This window comes from Falco punctatus (genome assembly GCF_963210335.1).
Source record: "Falco punctatus genome assembly, chromosome: 4".
Lineage (NCBI taxonomy): Eukaryota > Metazoa > Chordata > Aves > Falconiformes > Falconidae > Falco > Falco punctatus.
This window is the reverse complement of record NC_137583.1, coordinates 43,789,218-43,804,557: the sequence shown is the minus strand read 5'-3', so window position 1 is coordinate 43,804,557 and position 15,340 is coordinate 43,789,218. Positions and strand designations below refer to the sequence as shown.

Sequence of the window (15,340 nt, the reverse complement as noted above, 5' to 3'; positions counted from 1 at the left end):
GGGTAAGTCCTCAAATACAAGCCCAAAAGAACTACAGAAACCCATAAGAGCTTGTCAATCCAACTACAATCAACTGAAAATCATAAAAACAACCAACACCCAAACAATAAAGTGAAGAAACTCAACCCCCCAAAACTCAAAGCAACATTAACAACAAAGGCTACCACCAAAAACCAAACCCAAACAAAAAAAACCTAAAACCCCACACCCCAAAAAGATTGTTTTTCCTCATTACTAGAAGGAATATTTTCAGTACATTCAGAAATGTTGGACTCTTCCTTTGTCTTTTACTTAATTCTTGATGATTTCTCAAGAGCGTTACTTTATTCTATATTTTTCTTATGATATCTAGGTAATGTTTTGCTCTACACTTTCAGTCAGCTTCTTACATTGGAAATGTTTTTTTCTAGAATACCTTGCACAATTGTAAATAGTAAAACATTGCTATCTGTCCTAATTATCTGAATTAGGAATGTGGGTTCACTAAGACTATGTAATCAAGCACAATTTTTTTTCTTAAATTAACATCTCTCCTAAAATACAAACCCAGAAGTAATATATTAAAAAAATCCAACACCAATGAACTTTCAAGAAAGAAGTTAAGCAAGTATACATCCTTTAGAACTTATGCCCATGAACATTTTTCAAAGCTAAACTCAAAAGTTCAAATAAAAATTAAAATAAAAATTAAGGCCTAGAGAGATCACACATTATTAATACACAAACTGTAGACACAGTAGGAGTCCAGACTGTTAGGAGACTATTATTTTGCATGTGTTCTACAACCCACCAAAAGCCTTACTACTGTATTTCTTACTCACAAATGTAAACCAAAGGAAACTTATAGTAGTTCAAAGGATATTTGAAGGCAAAGATCATAAAAGTCTTTGATAGCTCTGCTTTGTGCAAAGTAACAGTAAATAACCTCAATAAATAAATACTGCATCAACTGAGAAACTAGCAAGTTCAGGTAGTTAAAGGGTCATGGAATGAAACACAAAACTCTCAGCCAAGTGCAGCTCAGGCTTACTGTCTTTGCTGCAGCCCACATGCTGGTACCATAAAAGTTTAGCTACTCCTACAGCATCTCAACCAAGTCAGTAGTTTTGCCGTTAGAATCACAGATCCTGTTGGCTCAGAGCATTTTGCAGGAGCCAGATGACATCAAGTCACAATACCTGAACTTACATGAAGTAAATTCAATTTAATTTATTTGTAAATTTACTTGAAGTAAATTCAGAAAGACTTACCTATTTGTACTTGTTCTGGCTGGCTCAATGATACAAATGCAGATGTATCATCAATCCATGAAACCTGAATGTTACCTAGAAAAGGCAAAAGAAATGATTATGACTATTTTTATCTTAGGCTTAGTCACAGATTTTATCTGATGTGCCATGACATAAAAGAAAGTAGTCAACTAAGAGGAACTTCACCTGAGAAGGCTTTTGTCCACTGTAAAGGCACGCAGTTGTACATGAGCCTGGAACTGTGCAGAAAGCAGTGACTGTTAGGGCTGCATATGCATCCTGTATATTCTTAGAGCGAATAGAGTAAGGACCAAAAAGAAAGAGACGCATCTAATACCTTTTTCACTCCCAGGGTATTCTTCTGCTTCTTCATAGCATTTTTTTAAAATTAAATATAAATCTTGTAACAATTCAAATAATCTTAGGGCTTTTTTAGTCCTCCCTTCAGCCGTTCTATATAATTCTACAACAAAAATTCAAGCAATTTTTTCTGGGAAATTTCAGCTCTGTACTAAAAAGTTGTGTTCTAAAATCTATCCATCCTTCAGAACTGCAGTATTTCCTAAAGACACAGCATGGACAAGCTCCAGTTACTACTCACTGTTCCTTTACTACTACAGACACCCAAGATAAGAAATTCCAATAGCAGGTGAGTTGGGGACAACCACTGATCACACAAGTGGAGAACTCCAGTTACTGCAACACTCTAAATCTTCAGACTGGTTTGTTTGCAACCCACTATAAAATATTTCCTGGATGTGCAATGAAAACTTAATTTGAGTAAATGTAAGAACAAATGCACAAAATCATGGACCTCATTTGGAAGCTGTTACAATGGAACAGTGACTAGAACCAAGTTCCTCCATGCATTAAGCAGTTAGTACATTTTCTATGTGAATGGCTTAAAACGTCACACAGCGCTAAAAGAGCTCATAATCAAGCAAAAGTGGAGGAAAGGATTCCATTCCAGACACAAGGTCTTATTATAGTCTGAAATCCATTTACATCTCCTGTTATCACCTAAGTGCTCTACTGTTAGTACAATTCAGATATTGAAAACTGGTGCAATTTTTTTCAGGTAGACTAGGAAATCAACTTACATACAACATTACACCACCATTTAACCTTCAGACATTACAAGGTTAAAAACAATGATGCAAAATGCTTAAAATACATATTATTTTGAGATGTTTAATCTATTTAAATGCAATTTAGCCTACAGGTTGCAGGATTATAGCAGTCTCTTCTGCAATCCAGTCACATAATAAACAGATTTTCTAATTATAAATAATAAAAGCCTAGTTAGATTTAGTTTGCATGTTATACATTTCAGTAGCTATTTAGGATGTTAAGTTATAATTATTTTGATCACCAAAACCATAATTAATTCAGTATGGTTATTGACATTTCCCTATACTAAGGGCCTATGGTTGCTATTAAGAAAAGCCTACACTGGGAAGTCAAATGTTAGAATTTCTTTAAACACCCTGTAGCAAAAATAAATTAAAATTTCTAATAAGTCAATCTTCGAAGAACATAGATTTTTGCTGACTACAGGTAAGGGCCATTACTGTAGGGAGAACATGCTTTTGGCAGGACACAACATTTCACAACACAGGAAAAGCCCAAGCTGATTTATGATTGCAACTCAAAATTGTAGTGCATTATGTAGGGCCCCAACACTGAGCCTCCTTTAAATATTAGAAGTAACTGCACAATTTAATATTGTTCTGAGTGCATTGACAAGTTATTGTTCTGAATGTCTTTGTGTATCAAGTGCTCCTTTTTGGCATTACTAATTACAAATTTTTCTAAGTAATTATTGAGACACCCAAGACCACACTCTTCTGTAATTGTTCAACATGGAAGGGATGCCCAGATTTTGTCCCTTCTGTCCCTTTCCTACATACATAGTTAATTATTTTCCTATCTACCCTGAATAGACCAAAAGAAAGATCAGAAAGAAAAATTCTCCTGAAAATCTTGCAACTGTGCCCTTAAGAGTAAAATATTAGAGGATCAGAGATGGGCTAAAATCTCCTGAAGGAGTTCACCTACTACTCAGGTGGCCTTCAGTGCCCAGATTGTCACTAAGTACCAATTACAAATAAATAAATAAAAATCCAACCCACTGATGGCACATCATTTCAGTATCAGCTACTTATTCATTGCTGCAGAAAGGCTGCTGCACTCTAAATGACTTTGGTATTTTAGATAATCAAGGGTTTCAATACCTGCCAACATATGCTGCTTTTCTACTCAGATTTATATATTTTAAATACACAATTTCAAGAACCAGTCAAATATTAAGTAGTGCACTCTGAGCTGCAATCTGAAGTACAACAAATGCTTTTGCGCAATTCTCCACACTCAAAATACACTTTTTTCAGACTGTCACATTTCATTATTATTAAGAAACGAGACAAGATAAATCAATTAGATCATTCAGCAGTATTGTTAAGCACTCAGTAAATATTGTGCACTTCAGAAGTAAGGTGAAAGTGCAACAAAGATGTGAAAAGCAAATGCATCTGCACTTGAAGTACAATATTTAGCAATCAACATAGCTGCACGCCAGCTTACTTGAAGGCTTACCCAAATAAGCCATATACAGCAATGTAAGAGTACCAGCTCTAGAGAAATAAAATAGAACACTTCTCTCTACACTTCCAAAACAGATCAAATGTCTTCAATACTTTGAAGAACACCATTGTTAGCCTGTATGAGCCTGTCTATTTGCTACCACGTGCAATGTCAAAAAACGTCCCTTGCAAATAAAGGGTAATGTGAAAAATCATCAAGTGAAATAAAACATCTTCACCCAAATAAGAATAGATGAAAATCTCATCTGTTGCTTCTGAGATGAAGGTGCAAAGTAACATGCTCTTTTCTATAATTAAATTTGGAAATTCTCTCTATATAAACACAAATATGCCAACAACACTGAATTCCACAGGACAAAATAATACTGATGGATTAGGTCATTCAAACAGATTTTCCTTCAGTTTTTATACCACAATGACCAAAACTATAGAAAAGCTTCCGTGTAAGAGACTAAGTATACTAGGACTCAGCCTTCAATAGAAAATTCTAAGGAAGACACCTATACAAGTCTACAGGGAACATATGAGAACAGAAATTATATGAAAGACGTGCAGAGGGGATTCACTATTTTACTATAAAACAACTAAGGGACATGTAATAAAATATACAGATGTTTTAAAACCAAAATAATTTTTCACATAATGCTTAACTGCAATTAGGGAACTGCCACCAAGTGCTGTGGATGACAAGACTATACATATGGGATAAAGAATGATTTTAGATTGACTTACAGAAAGCTGTGAAAGTCTCCAACTAAAAGACGCAAGTGTGACCTCTAGCTCACGAGTCCCTACGTTATAGATTGCTAGAAGGCAGGAAAGTTGCTTTACTTCCATTCTGTTCTTACACATTTCCTACACTACTGTTAGGGGCAATTAGACAGCATAGATATTAGGACTCCATGGACCTTCATTTAACAAAAAAGTTTATTAATATATTCCATTTTTTTACAATTAAAAAAAATTACCCCATTGACACCATGATAGGATTGCTAACAGCTTCTGGACACCAGCTGCATCAGACAATAGAAACAGTTGAAGCAGCTATTAAACACAAACAATATTCTCCCGGTGAGTAATTGAGAAGGGTTAACAGAGCTTCCACCTTTCTGGCAGGAAGACAGGGTACAAAGAAAGCAAGAACAGCTGAAGGAAACATTGGCATGAGAAGAAGGAGGAAAGGCCAGAAACGCACGGAGAAAAAATAGGATTAAAAGTTTAAAACTCCCACAGAAACAAAAGAAACAACCAAAAAACACCACAAACCAAAAAAACCAACACTCAAAGTTACGTGTCTATATGAACATGAGCTTAGAAAAATATTTAATACATATAGTGTGCTAGAAGTTTTCTTTAAACTAGACTGTCACCTTTGAAAGGGACATTTATCTAGCTCCACTTTTTTTTTTTTTTAATTCTTGAAGGAAAATTTAAGCAGTGAGTTTGTAGTACAGGGGTTAACAGGGACAGTCACAGTGTATGGAACTTGTGAGTGAGTCTCAAATATGTGTTTAAGAGTCACTGAAAACTCATCTATATAGTAGCTTGGACTACTAGAACAAGATTTAAATACACAAAGGACCGATTGCATTTTTAAAGTAATTTATGCATCTTCAAGATCACCTCTGATTCCGTGAACTACACCAGCATTCACCTCCCTCTTAAAGACAACTCACATTCTCGCTAATTACAACACAGTTTTGACTCCACTCACTTGGAAAATTTTTAACTAGTATTTTTTATAATAGTTTGATATTACTTTTGTTTTAATGCCCAGAGACATTCATTTCAGTAGAAATGAAGATTATACACAAAAACTGTATTCTAGCAAATACTATTTTAATACCTTCATATTTCACATCAGCATGACCAAAACAAAAGCCACAAATGTAAGAATTTAAAGAAAGTAAGTGTTCTAAAAGACTGCAGAGTACTGCAAGTTCTTGTACAGTGAAACTACATTCACCCATGAGACTATAAAAACATCTTGCACGAACAGGTGTCTGCTTGGTATGCATGCAGCACTGAAAGACTTCAGAATTATGAACACCCCTTCTAGAGTAGCAAATGTAAAACAGTTCCAAGTCTGACACTGCAGCCCCTTCAGCTGTTTCACTGCTTTCATTAGAAGCTTCATGGAAGATTACAACTCTACTTCAATTCATACTAAGCTAAACCAGAATCAAAATAAGTTTTCTATAAAGTCCAATTAATGTTGCTATTCAATTTAACAACTGATCTATTGATTTTTAATCCAGGTAAAAGCTTTATTTTAAAACATTTTTGTTTAACTTGTATAATAAACTGGGATAATTCATGTCTGTTAGTGCCTTGGTTTTTCTGGCTTTTGGCAAATCACTTAACCTCAACATTGCGCCACACTCTCTGTCCAGCTACAACTGAAAAACCATGGGTACTCCTGGAAGCTGGAAGGAATAACCTGCAGCTTGTTTTGAGATACCATGGCACTAAGACCTAAAACAAAATATAGATTAAGTACTACCCAAATATGAGGGGTTTGTAAATCCACACATGAAAACATTCAGCTCTGAAATCTGGAGAAGTGAGAGAAATGGGAATTTCAAAATTTTATACTATTTTTGAGCTGTGTAAGCGTGACCCCTGGTGGTAGTGATCTCTGCTTGCGTTTCATAAAATGAGAAAAACGATATGGCTGAGTCTTTAAAAGCCTATAGAAACAACGTCCAAACCGTGCTGTTTCTTACTCCTGTGACAGCAACTCTGGAATGATCTCATTAACCTTCTACATTCTCACATTCTATATTTCCCAATGGGGAATATTAAATCCCATCCAGCATTACACCAGCATCATGCTGCAGTACAGATCAAAAAGTCATAAGGAACTGAGTGAATTTTACACAGGTCCAGAGACCCTGCACAGACTACCAAGTCATAATTCTAGGTGAAGAGAACAGTACCATTCTATAAACTAGCGTGGTGATCCACAGCAAGCACAGGAGCGACAATACTGAGCATGCTTCCATCCTTTTACTAGTTATTAAATGTCCTTATGGATACCACAGCAATCATTTCAATGGAGGTTAGGTTCAAGTTTGCCCTGAATCCATTTGCCACCCTACAACTCTAACTTAAGTTGTTAAGTGTGGTACATTACTTTGAAACAACTCCAGTACACTGATCAAGTCCTAGCTAAACAGACACCTCTTCATTTACTTGTCTCCAAAAGGGAAAGGGTTATTTCATAAGAGAGCCACCTAGTCACTTATCTGCTTAAAAACACACATAAAAATACAGTTTTTACAGTGGTTATACTCTAATGGATAAAATTGGTACTGGGACTTTTAAGTAAAATGGGAGGGCAGGAAAAAGAGGAAACTACAGTGTCAAGCAGAAAATTTTTAGGAACAGGGAACTTACCAATCTAGTCATACATGCTCTGCTTAGAGCTGCCAAGACTAATGTACTATAAAGCATTATAATCCATTCAATAAAAAAAATAAAAATGCAATTTTCTAAAATTGCTTAATACCAGAAACAAAAGACAGACCCTCATCTTCCTCCCCCTTTCAGCTGCTCCCCTACCTGCATCGCTTTCAAAACCTGCTGGATCCTCCCAACTGGGTCCGCACCCTCCTCTCCACACCAGCCCACCAGGCAGGACCAGCGTAAAGGCCACTTCTATGGCATCCCCAAGTGCCAATTTTTTCCCACTACTCATGAATGGCTGGTGCTGGAGATCTGGTAGAGCCCAAAGGCACAGGTCCTAAGTGCCAAAAAAGACCTCAAAGCTGCTGTCCCTGCCCCCTTTGGCAATACAGGAAATCCATATAGCTTAGATGGGTGGCAATTTTTTTCAAATGAGAAAGTGATCCCCCCCCAAATAAACACTTTGGTAAATAGCTTTAAAAAAAAAAAAAAAACAAAAAAAAAACCCAAAAGGAAAAAGAGGGAGCTATTTCCTGATAAAATCCTTATTACAGAATTTGAGGAAGACAAGATGCATAGATATTTATTAATACATAATATTTAATAAGAAATATTTCAGTAACATAAGTATTCCAAGAAAATATTTCTGGAAATCATGCAAAAAGTTATTAAAATAAGAGTAATTATTATTTTACATTAAATGTTTTAAGAAATGAAAAGAAGTTACCTCTTTGGAGAAAAAAAAAGCGGGGGGTGGGGGTGGGGGGTGGGGGGGAGGTAAAAAGCCTTACTGCAAAATTCTTTACAAGCCCGAAAGATCTCTTTCAAAGCACTACCTTACATAGCAGTAATAAACTAGAAACCAATCTGCAATAAAAATCTTGGAAACAGCATTCAACACAGGGCTGTACGAAAGACTATTCTTGTTCTGATTTTGGGACGCAAAGCATAACCACTGTTTTCTGCTAAAAGAGATAGGTATTAGGAGATCACTGTCAATTAATTAGTATCTCCATGTCCTTACATTACATACAAATAGTAGAGGAACAACAGGTCTACTAGTTCCCAATTTATAAGATAGCTTTTTTGTTGTTTCTTCTGACTTGGATGGTGTTCACAATCTTGAAAACAAATTGGCTATTTTCAAGCTTGCTTGCTTGCCTAGACTTACATAAGTTAGCGTCTGGCTTTAAGCGGGATGAACCTTACCCCTAAAACCTTGGTCTGCCTTTCACACCAATGTCTACTCTCTTTACCCACCTATACAATAAACTCTTATCTCCTCCCAGAAAAGGCTGTAAATAAAAGCATCAAAGGTCCACAATATTGAACAAGCAGCACATAAAAACATTTCTAAAGAGCAGTTAATCACAGCAAACCCTTTCAGCTACCATTAAAAAGAAATTCCACAGGACACCATTCAAAAATTACAAAAGGCAAATTAATAGTCACCTACACTCGAGTAAGTCTGCATCCACAGATTAAAAATAACAAACAAAACCAGAGGTACTTGCTAATGACAAAGGTGAGGCAGGGGGAGGAATGTAGAAGAAAGGGTAGACTAAATTACTCACCAAAGGCACTGAAAAGCTGGTAAAGGTCACTAGTCTTCCACTCTTTGGGAAAAGTAACATGAAGAACATGATCTCGTTTTGGCTGCACTGTGAAACAAAAAAGGTTTTGCTAATATAAGAGTCACTACTAGTATCTTTAGAACATCCTAAAAAAGTTATCTAATATGGTCATGTAGCTTTTTTTAGTTTTTCTTTTTTATTTAAATAAGAAAACTGGCCAAGATCTATGAAACTATGTCAGGCACCAATGAAAACGTGCCTGCAATTATGCATTAAATAGATATACTAAATCCTACCACTTCATCCGTGTAAAAAATTGAAACACCATTACATGCAGTGGGAAATGCCCACAAATCCAGTCCTTCCCATCCTTTGCACCAGGTTCAAGGACAGAAGAACAAAACAACAGCCTCTTCATGCTCCAGCTCTAGCTTTAACAAGTTCTCAGCAATAATTCAATGTTGCCACTTTTCTATCAAGGTTCAATTCAGTTTTCGTATAACATTAGGTACAAGCTAGAGCACACACACTGACAGACTTTTTCTTAAATATTAAAAACTACATCAAGAAAAAAAAAGCATATAAAGGCCAACATCTAAAGAAGTAGTGCAGAAGTATCTTCTTTAGGTAGATATATATATAGTGTATATATATATGTATTATATATATTGGGTATAGATAGATGGGGGGGTCAGGGGGTGGTGAGGGAGAGACTGACTTTCATCTTCATGAATTACCCTCCTGAATTCTTTAGTGATACAAACCTCTCTAGTTTCTGATCTCCTTCGCTTTCAGCATTAAACTAGGAGGTTTTTTCCAAGGTTGATCTCATTCACAGAGCAAATGTGTCCAAAACTGGACCATTAACCAATTATTATTGCTATATTCAACTTTCATGTGTACTTGACCCCACTCCACAAGGGCAAACCTACTAGATGTTTTTGCTACATGTAGTTAAGGACGCAAGTTCGCTCTATTTTATGATGAAAGCCTTATGCATTGTTCCTTTCATAAATATAGCTAAGCATCAGCAATTACTATAATTTAGTCATTAGATTGATTAAGTAGTAGTGTCCTCAGCCTGGTACGTGCTTTATAGTAGAAGCATCTATGTTTCTAGGTGTAATTCTACTCCACAAGTAAGGCTTCATTTTTGCATGAACTTGAGAATCATAGAATCACAGAATCATTAAGGCTGGAAAAGATCTTTGAGATCATTAAATCCAACCGTTAACCCAGGACTGCCAAGTCTACCACTAAACCATGCCTTTAAGCACCACATCTACAAGTGTTTCCCTGAACAGATAGAACAGATTATGTTCTTTGGTTTTAAGCCTTGCCACCCCTGCCCAAAGGTTTAACAGAATTTTTATTCCCAAATAATTTAACAACTTGCATAAACTCAACAGAACACAACAGTTACTCAAAATCAAACTGCTAACCAAAACATGTAATGAAATTAGGGCAGATTTCCAAATGCATATGTCTTCTAAGGAAGAGGTTGCAGCATGAATTCAATAATAGTACTAAAATGCTAAAAAAAAAACCAAAAACAAAAAAAACACTTAATGAAAGCACCATTATGCAGGTACCAACAGCAAAAATAACACAGTTACCACACAGCATCTCATAACTGAAATACTGAATGCTTAATGAAGTCAGGGGAAAATAAGTTTCATAAGTTTTGTTTTGAGTAACTACTTGTCTTGCTCCACATAGTAAAGAACCTAGTTCTTCAGCTGCAAAAAAGTGGGAGGCCCAAACATGAACCTGTTGTAAATGTTGTAACATAGTACATGTGTAACCATGTAAGTTGTAACATGGTATCCAACTGGTTGGCGAGCAGAACCCATGCAGCTTAGAAAAGGGTAGTTGTTTCATCTGATTGTACCAGCTGAAATAAAATTGATGTTGCAGAGAGGTACACAGGAAGGAGGTATGCCTTTTCCAGATGAAACAGTATTTACTGAAGATGTTACAACTGCCCAGCCTCCGGCCACTTGCTGTTTTTTTCTAAGTGCTTTAATCTGTTTTGCTCAAAACAAGCATGGTTAGCATGAGTTTTATCACAAACTCTCTGGTTTGCATGAGCATCAGATTGGATGGAGACACAAGTAGTTAAAAGAAAGCAATCCTTTCATAAGCACAAGTGAAGTCTTGTTCCTTAAATCTGCTACATCAAAAACCAAAAAGGACACATTTTTTAAGCACCAGAATTCAGTTTTTTGGCCACTATACAAGCCAAACACCAAACCCCCAGAAACTGTCTGAACAAGCCAATGAAGATCAACTCATTGCTGTAGAGCCTATTGAACAGCTACCAATTCAAAGGTTTATTAGCAGTTCAGTAGCAGAGAATTGTAACAACTCCAGTTTCAGATGTTTTAACAGCCTTTTTCTATTGATTACAAAGAAGAAACTACACCTAACCCTCCAGCATCAGTTTATTCTTAAATTCACTTTGAATCCTCTGTTAAACCTCTATACCTTCCACCTACTCAGGTGAGAAATACTTTATTCATATTCTGCTTTGCAGTCAATTTGTGCAGCAACTTCATTCTTTTGAAAGGAGTTTTTAATACACAGTAACAAAAGAAGATGATGAAAGTCACTTTCACATATTCAATACTTTTTGACCTAGCATGTGTTACCAAACTCTGTCCTAAGTTTTGTTGTGTTTGTCAGTTTTTGTCATGTAGTGTTATAGCTAGTTTTGCAATGTTTCCAGGAATAACAGTCACCTAGTTAGCTATGCCTCACCTTTGTTTTTTTTTTTTATACAGTCTTCGAGTATATCTATCACAGAGGTGTGGCCTTATTCTTTGCATGGCTTTACTGCCCTGTGAAAACGCCCCTACAGACAACCAACCAAAGAGCTTCCTCAACCTACAGTAGCATTTAAATCTCAAAACAGCAATAGAAGGTTCTAAAGCAGCCAGCCCAACACACCACCCTAGACGTACTTTCTGTTTTGAGGCTTAGAAAGTCTCCCGGGTTCAGATTCTGCAGTAACATCTGCACCTTCTGTTCTACAGGAGTGGCTTTCAGATAAGAGAGAGAGACTCTAACAGGCAGACTTTTTTGGCATCTCTTCTTGGCAAACAATCAAAACAATCCTGTAAGTTGGCTAGCAAGTGGAAGTAGCATCCTTACAGCTTAGTAGCTTTGGCATTCTCTCAATGACCTACAGTATTTATCTATTTCTCCACTCAATATCAAACGGTTAGTGAAAGAAGCATGCAACATAATTAGATGACCATTCCAACAAATCCACAGAGAGACAGAGCACAGTGATCTGGTCATCTAACTGCATTTAAAAATTAAACATATGCCCTTACAGCATATATTTTCCACTTCAGTAGTTACTTTCATCATTATGGAACTGTATTCTGTTACTATTATCTAATACAGGGTCACTCCTCCAGTCTCAGCTTTCTGATGCATGGAGTGGAAAATGTCTTCACAGCAGTATTGCTTCCAGATGGGTATCACTTTTAAGATGGTTGTGTACCTAACTTCACAGCAAAACATCAAGCTTTCATCTAGTCAAGGACTAGACTGACCTCCAGGGCTTCACATTTTCCTAAGTCAAGACATCAATGGTAACACTTAGCTGAGGTTTTCTCCCTCAGAGTGTAACATCCCATAACACTAAGGACCTTTATATTAGTAAAATCTATTTTCATTTATATGTATTACTAACTTATTACAGCCCCAGGTTTGTAACCTGAAATAACTTGAAGTGTAAAAATATTCCAAGTAATATTTTTCCATTTATGTAATCATAACTTCATGTGACAAAAGAATTCTGATGTTTTGATTGAAGTGAAGGTACTGCTGCCCACAAATTGTTAAGGAAAGTGGCCAGAAAAATTTCACAACCATTTGCTATTCACTAGTTTGCATCCTGTATTTGCTGCTGGGGTGATGGGAGAGGGGGAAAGTGTTAATACTCCACTTTATATGTTGCATGGTACATAAAAGTAGTGACCCAAAATAACCATAAAGCTGTTAACTTCAAAGTCTGTTACATTTAGTTACAAGAATTTAATATCTGTTCTGGACAATCTCCTTTGCAATGCAGATTTTCTGGCCAAAGTTGAAGAACCTAGGGGTTTACTACTTCATTTAAAAAAAAAAAAGAGGGGGGCGATGTTTAAACCATTTGGTAAGTGGCTAATAACCTGAACACAGCTGATGTCCCATGTTTTTGATATGTGAGAATTAATCTTTACACTTCCTCCAGGAAATTTGTCATTAGTAAGTAAAAAATAAGTAGTAAGAAATAAGCTACTTACAGTCTGGTCCTTCCAAATTGAGATATGGTATGTCCATTACTCTCATAAGAAATAGCCTGAAGCAAAATGGAAAAGCACCATTAGCAAATTTCTGCCTAAAGACCTTTTATTAAGCTCTCCTTTTTACAGTTTTTTAATGTTGCTTCTGAAGAAGCAGAAGTCATCCCAACCATATCTTAAGCTGTATTAAAACAAATAGACCTCTAATTAAGTCCAATTCCTTCTCTAACAATCCAGATTCAGCAAGTTACTTGGCACCATGCTAATAATTTTACTTATTCAACAAAACAAGAAGAAAGAAGCCCCACACTGTTACAATTAAAACAAATGGAGAAATGAACATTCAGAAAGTAGCAGCTCTGTGCAGTAAGAGCCAGTTACACAGTGGATAGCGCAAAAGCTGTCATTCTAAATAAACATACATTTTCCCATTTTCTGAGCATTGCATCATGCTGTAGATAGAATGGATCTTAAAACCCTACAACTGCAAAAGCCATCATGACACTTTATGGAGATAAGCAGGACAAGTCTTTTGCTCTGTCACGTGTAACTGAAGAGTTTCTCAAAATATTTATAAATTCTTCCAATAAAAGTGCATATTCAGCTCTGAAAACTATTTCCTTCCAAAATAAGAGAAGTAGCCTAAAATCCTGTCATAGATACAGATACCATGTTGCTGTTACAAAACATTTGCTACGTATAGTGTTCACTGGAGGGCTAAAGTAAGTAGCTTTCCTATCATATCTTCAAAAAGCTTATAAAAGGCTTATCAGGTTATGGTTACAGTATTCAACTAAGTAATAACTAATATAAAGAGTGAAGACTGATCTGTAATTCCCTAGAGATTCTTTGTATCACAGCACACTCACTGTTAGATTTTAAGAGTTTGAATATTATGACCTGATGGTTACTTGTATCGCTGAAAAGTCTCCCGGAATGCAGTTGGCAACTTGTTTTTACTATAAATACTCAGGAGAAAGAAAAAACATGACCAAACCCAAAACACTGTGGAGCAAATGAACTGTAAGGCTCACAAGTGAACCAGAGGGTCTTCAGAGAACTGCACCAGTTATGATGAACACTGTCCCACCTGATTTCTCTTCCTGAGTCTCAGGGAAGATATAGTAGAATGTGCACTGTGTCCCCCTGAGCACTACAGAACCTAAAAGGGATTTTATCAATAAAAATTAAGATGCTTCAGCATCAGTTAACTTTAGAAACTTTAACAATTTCAACATAGCACTGAGTAATGAAGTTATTTTACAAAGGAGCCACAGCTTCTTCCTACATTCAGTCTTAGGTGCCATACTCCTATAGCCTTGGCTTCACTATAGCTATCTGTCTAAACAGGACAGGAGTGACACCTTGAGAACAAAGCTAGCTTCAGAACGCAGCTTCCACAAGGAAACAGAGAAAAACATCCTTACTCTGACCTCTAGAGATCTGGGGTAATACTGACAGGACATGCAGTGCTACGGAGCAAAAACCAACCAAACAAAAAAGCCATCCACCCAGAAAATGACAGGAGACACAGTGATCAGGCCACAAGGTTATCTTCCATGAGATTAAAGGGAGAGGGAATACACAGGGGGAGTGTGTGATAGATCTTCTAAGGAGCAATAGGAAGGAAGTGACTATATTGCATCTCTGCTGGAAGACATCAGGCAGGATCCTATCACCATCACAGAGCACCTATCTGGGCAGAAAAGAACTTGCAGGTCTGGGATCTATGCTCTGAATGTAAGCTGGACTTCAGACTGTCGAAAGATGTTCGGTTCCATTTATTACCTATGATTTGCGCTCATATCTTCATCTGAAATAATGTCAATGTCACTGTTAGTAAGACCCACAGCTTTCTTCAGACTCCAGTGCACAACCTAAATATACAGTATTTCAGCTAGTCAGTAAAAGCAGTTTAGTCTTCACTGGATGAAGGTTGTCTATCATCCATACAGGATAGGAAAAGTTTTCAAGGAAAAAAAAAAAAGGCAGATGTGGTTTAAGTTGAGCTACCTGAAGAAAAAGCCTTCACAGAACTCTTGTAACCAGCTACTTTACTCATTTCCTAGGTAGCAAATTTCATAAAAATAAAGACAAGGTTTACTAAAAATACAACAAAGACTTCTGGGGAGAATACTAGTCTAGTTAAGCTGCCCTCCCCCAGGTTTTATCATGTTGAGGAAAGCAATACAGTGGCCAACAAGGAC

At 36.5% G+C, this 15,340-nt stretch overlaps 1 protein-coding gene across 4 annotated transcripts in view; it reads right to left on the bottom strand.

The window, feature by feature from the left end:
* Positions 1-15,340, bottom strand: part of PARN (poly(A)-specific ribonuclease) — a 59,540-nt gene that overhangs the window by 21,521 nt on the left and 22,679 nt on the right. For all 4 annotated transcript variants that reach the window (XM_080386835.1, XM_080386838.1, XM_080386836.1 and 1 more), the window contains exons 19-21: positions 13,134-13,189; positions 8,836-8,922; positions 1,251-1,325 (exon numbers count right to left, since the gene is read on the bottom strand). In XM_080386835.1, the coding sequence (XP_080242961.1) occupies positions 1,251-1,325; positions 8,836-8,922; positions 13,134-13,189 (218 nt within the window). The remainder of the gene's footprint in view (positions 1-1,250; positions 1,326-8,835; positions 8,923-13,133; positions 13,190-15,340) is intronic.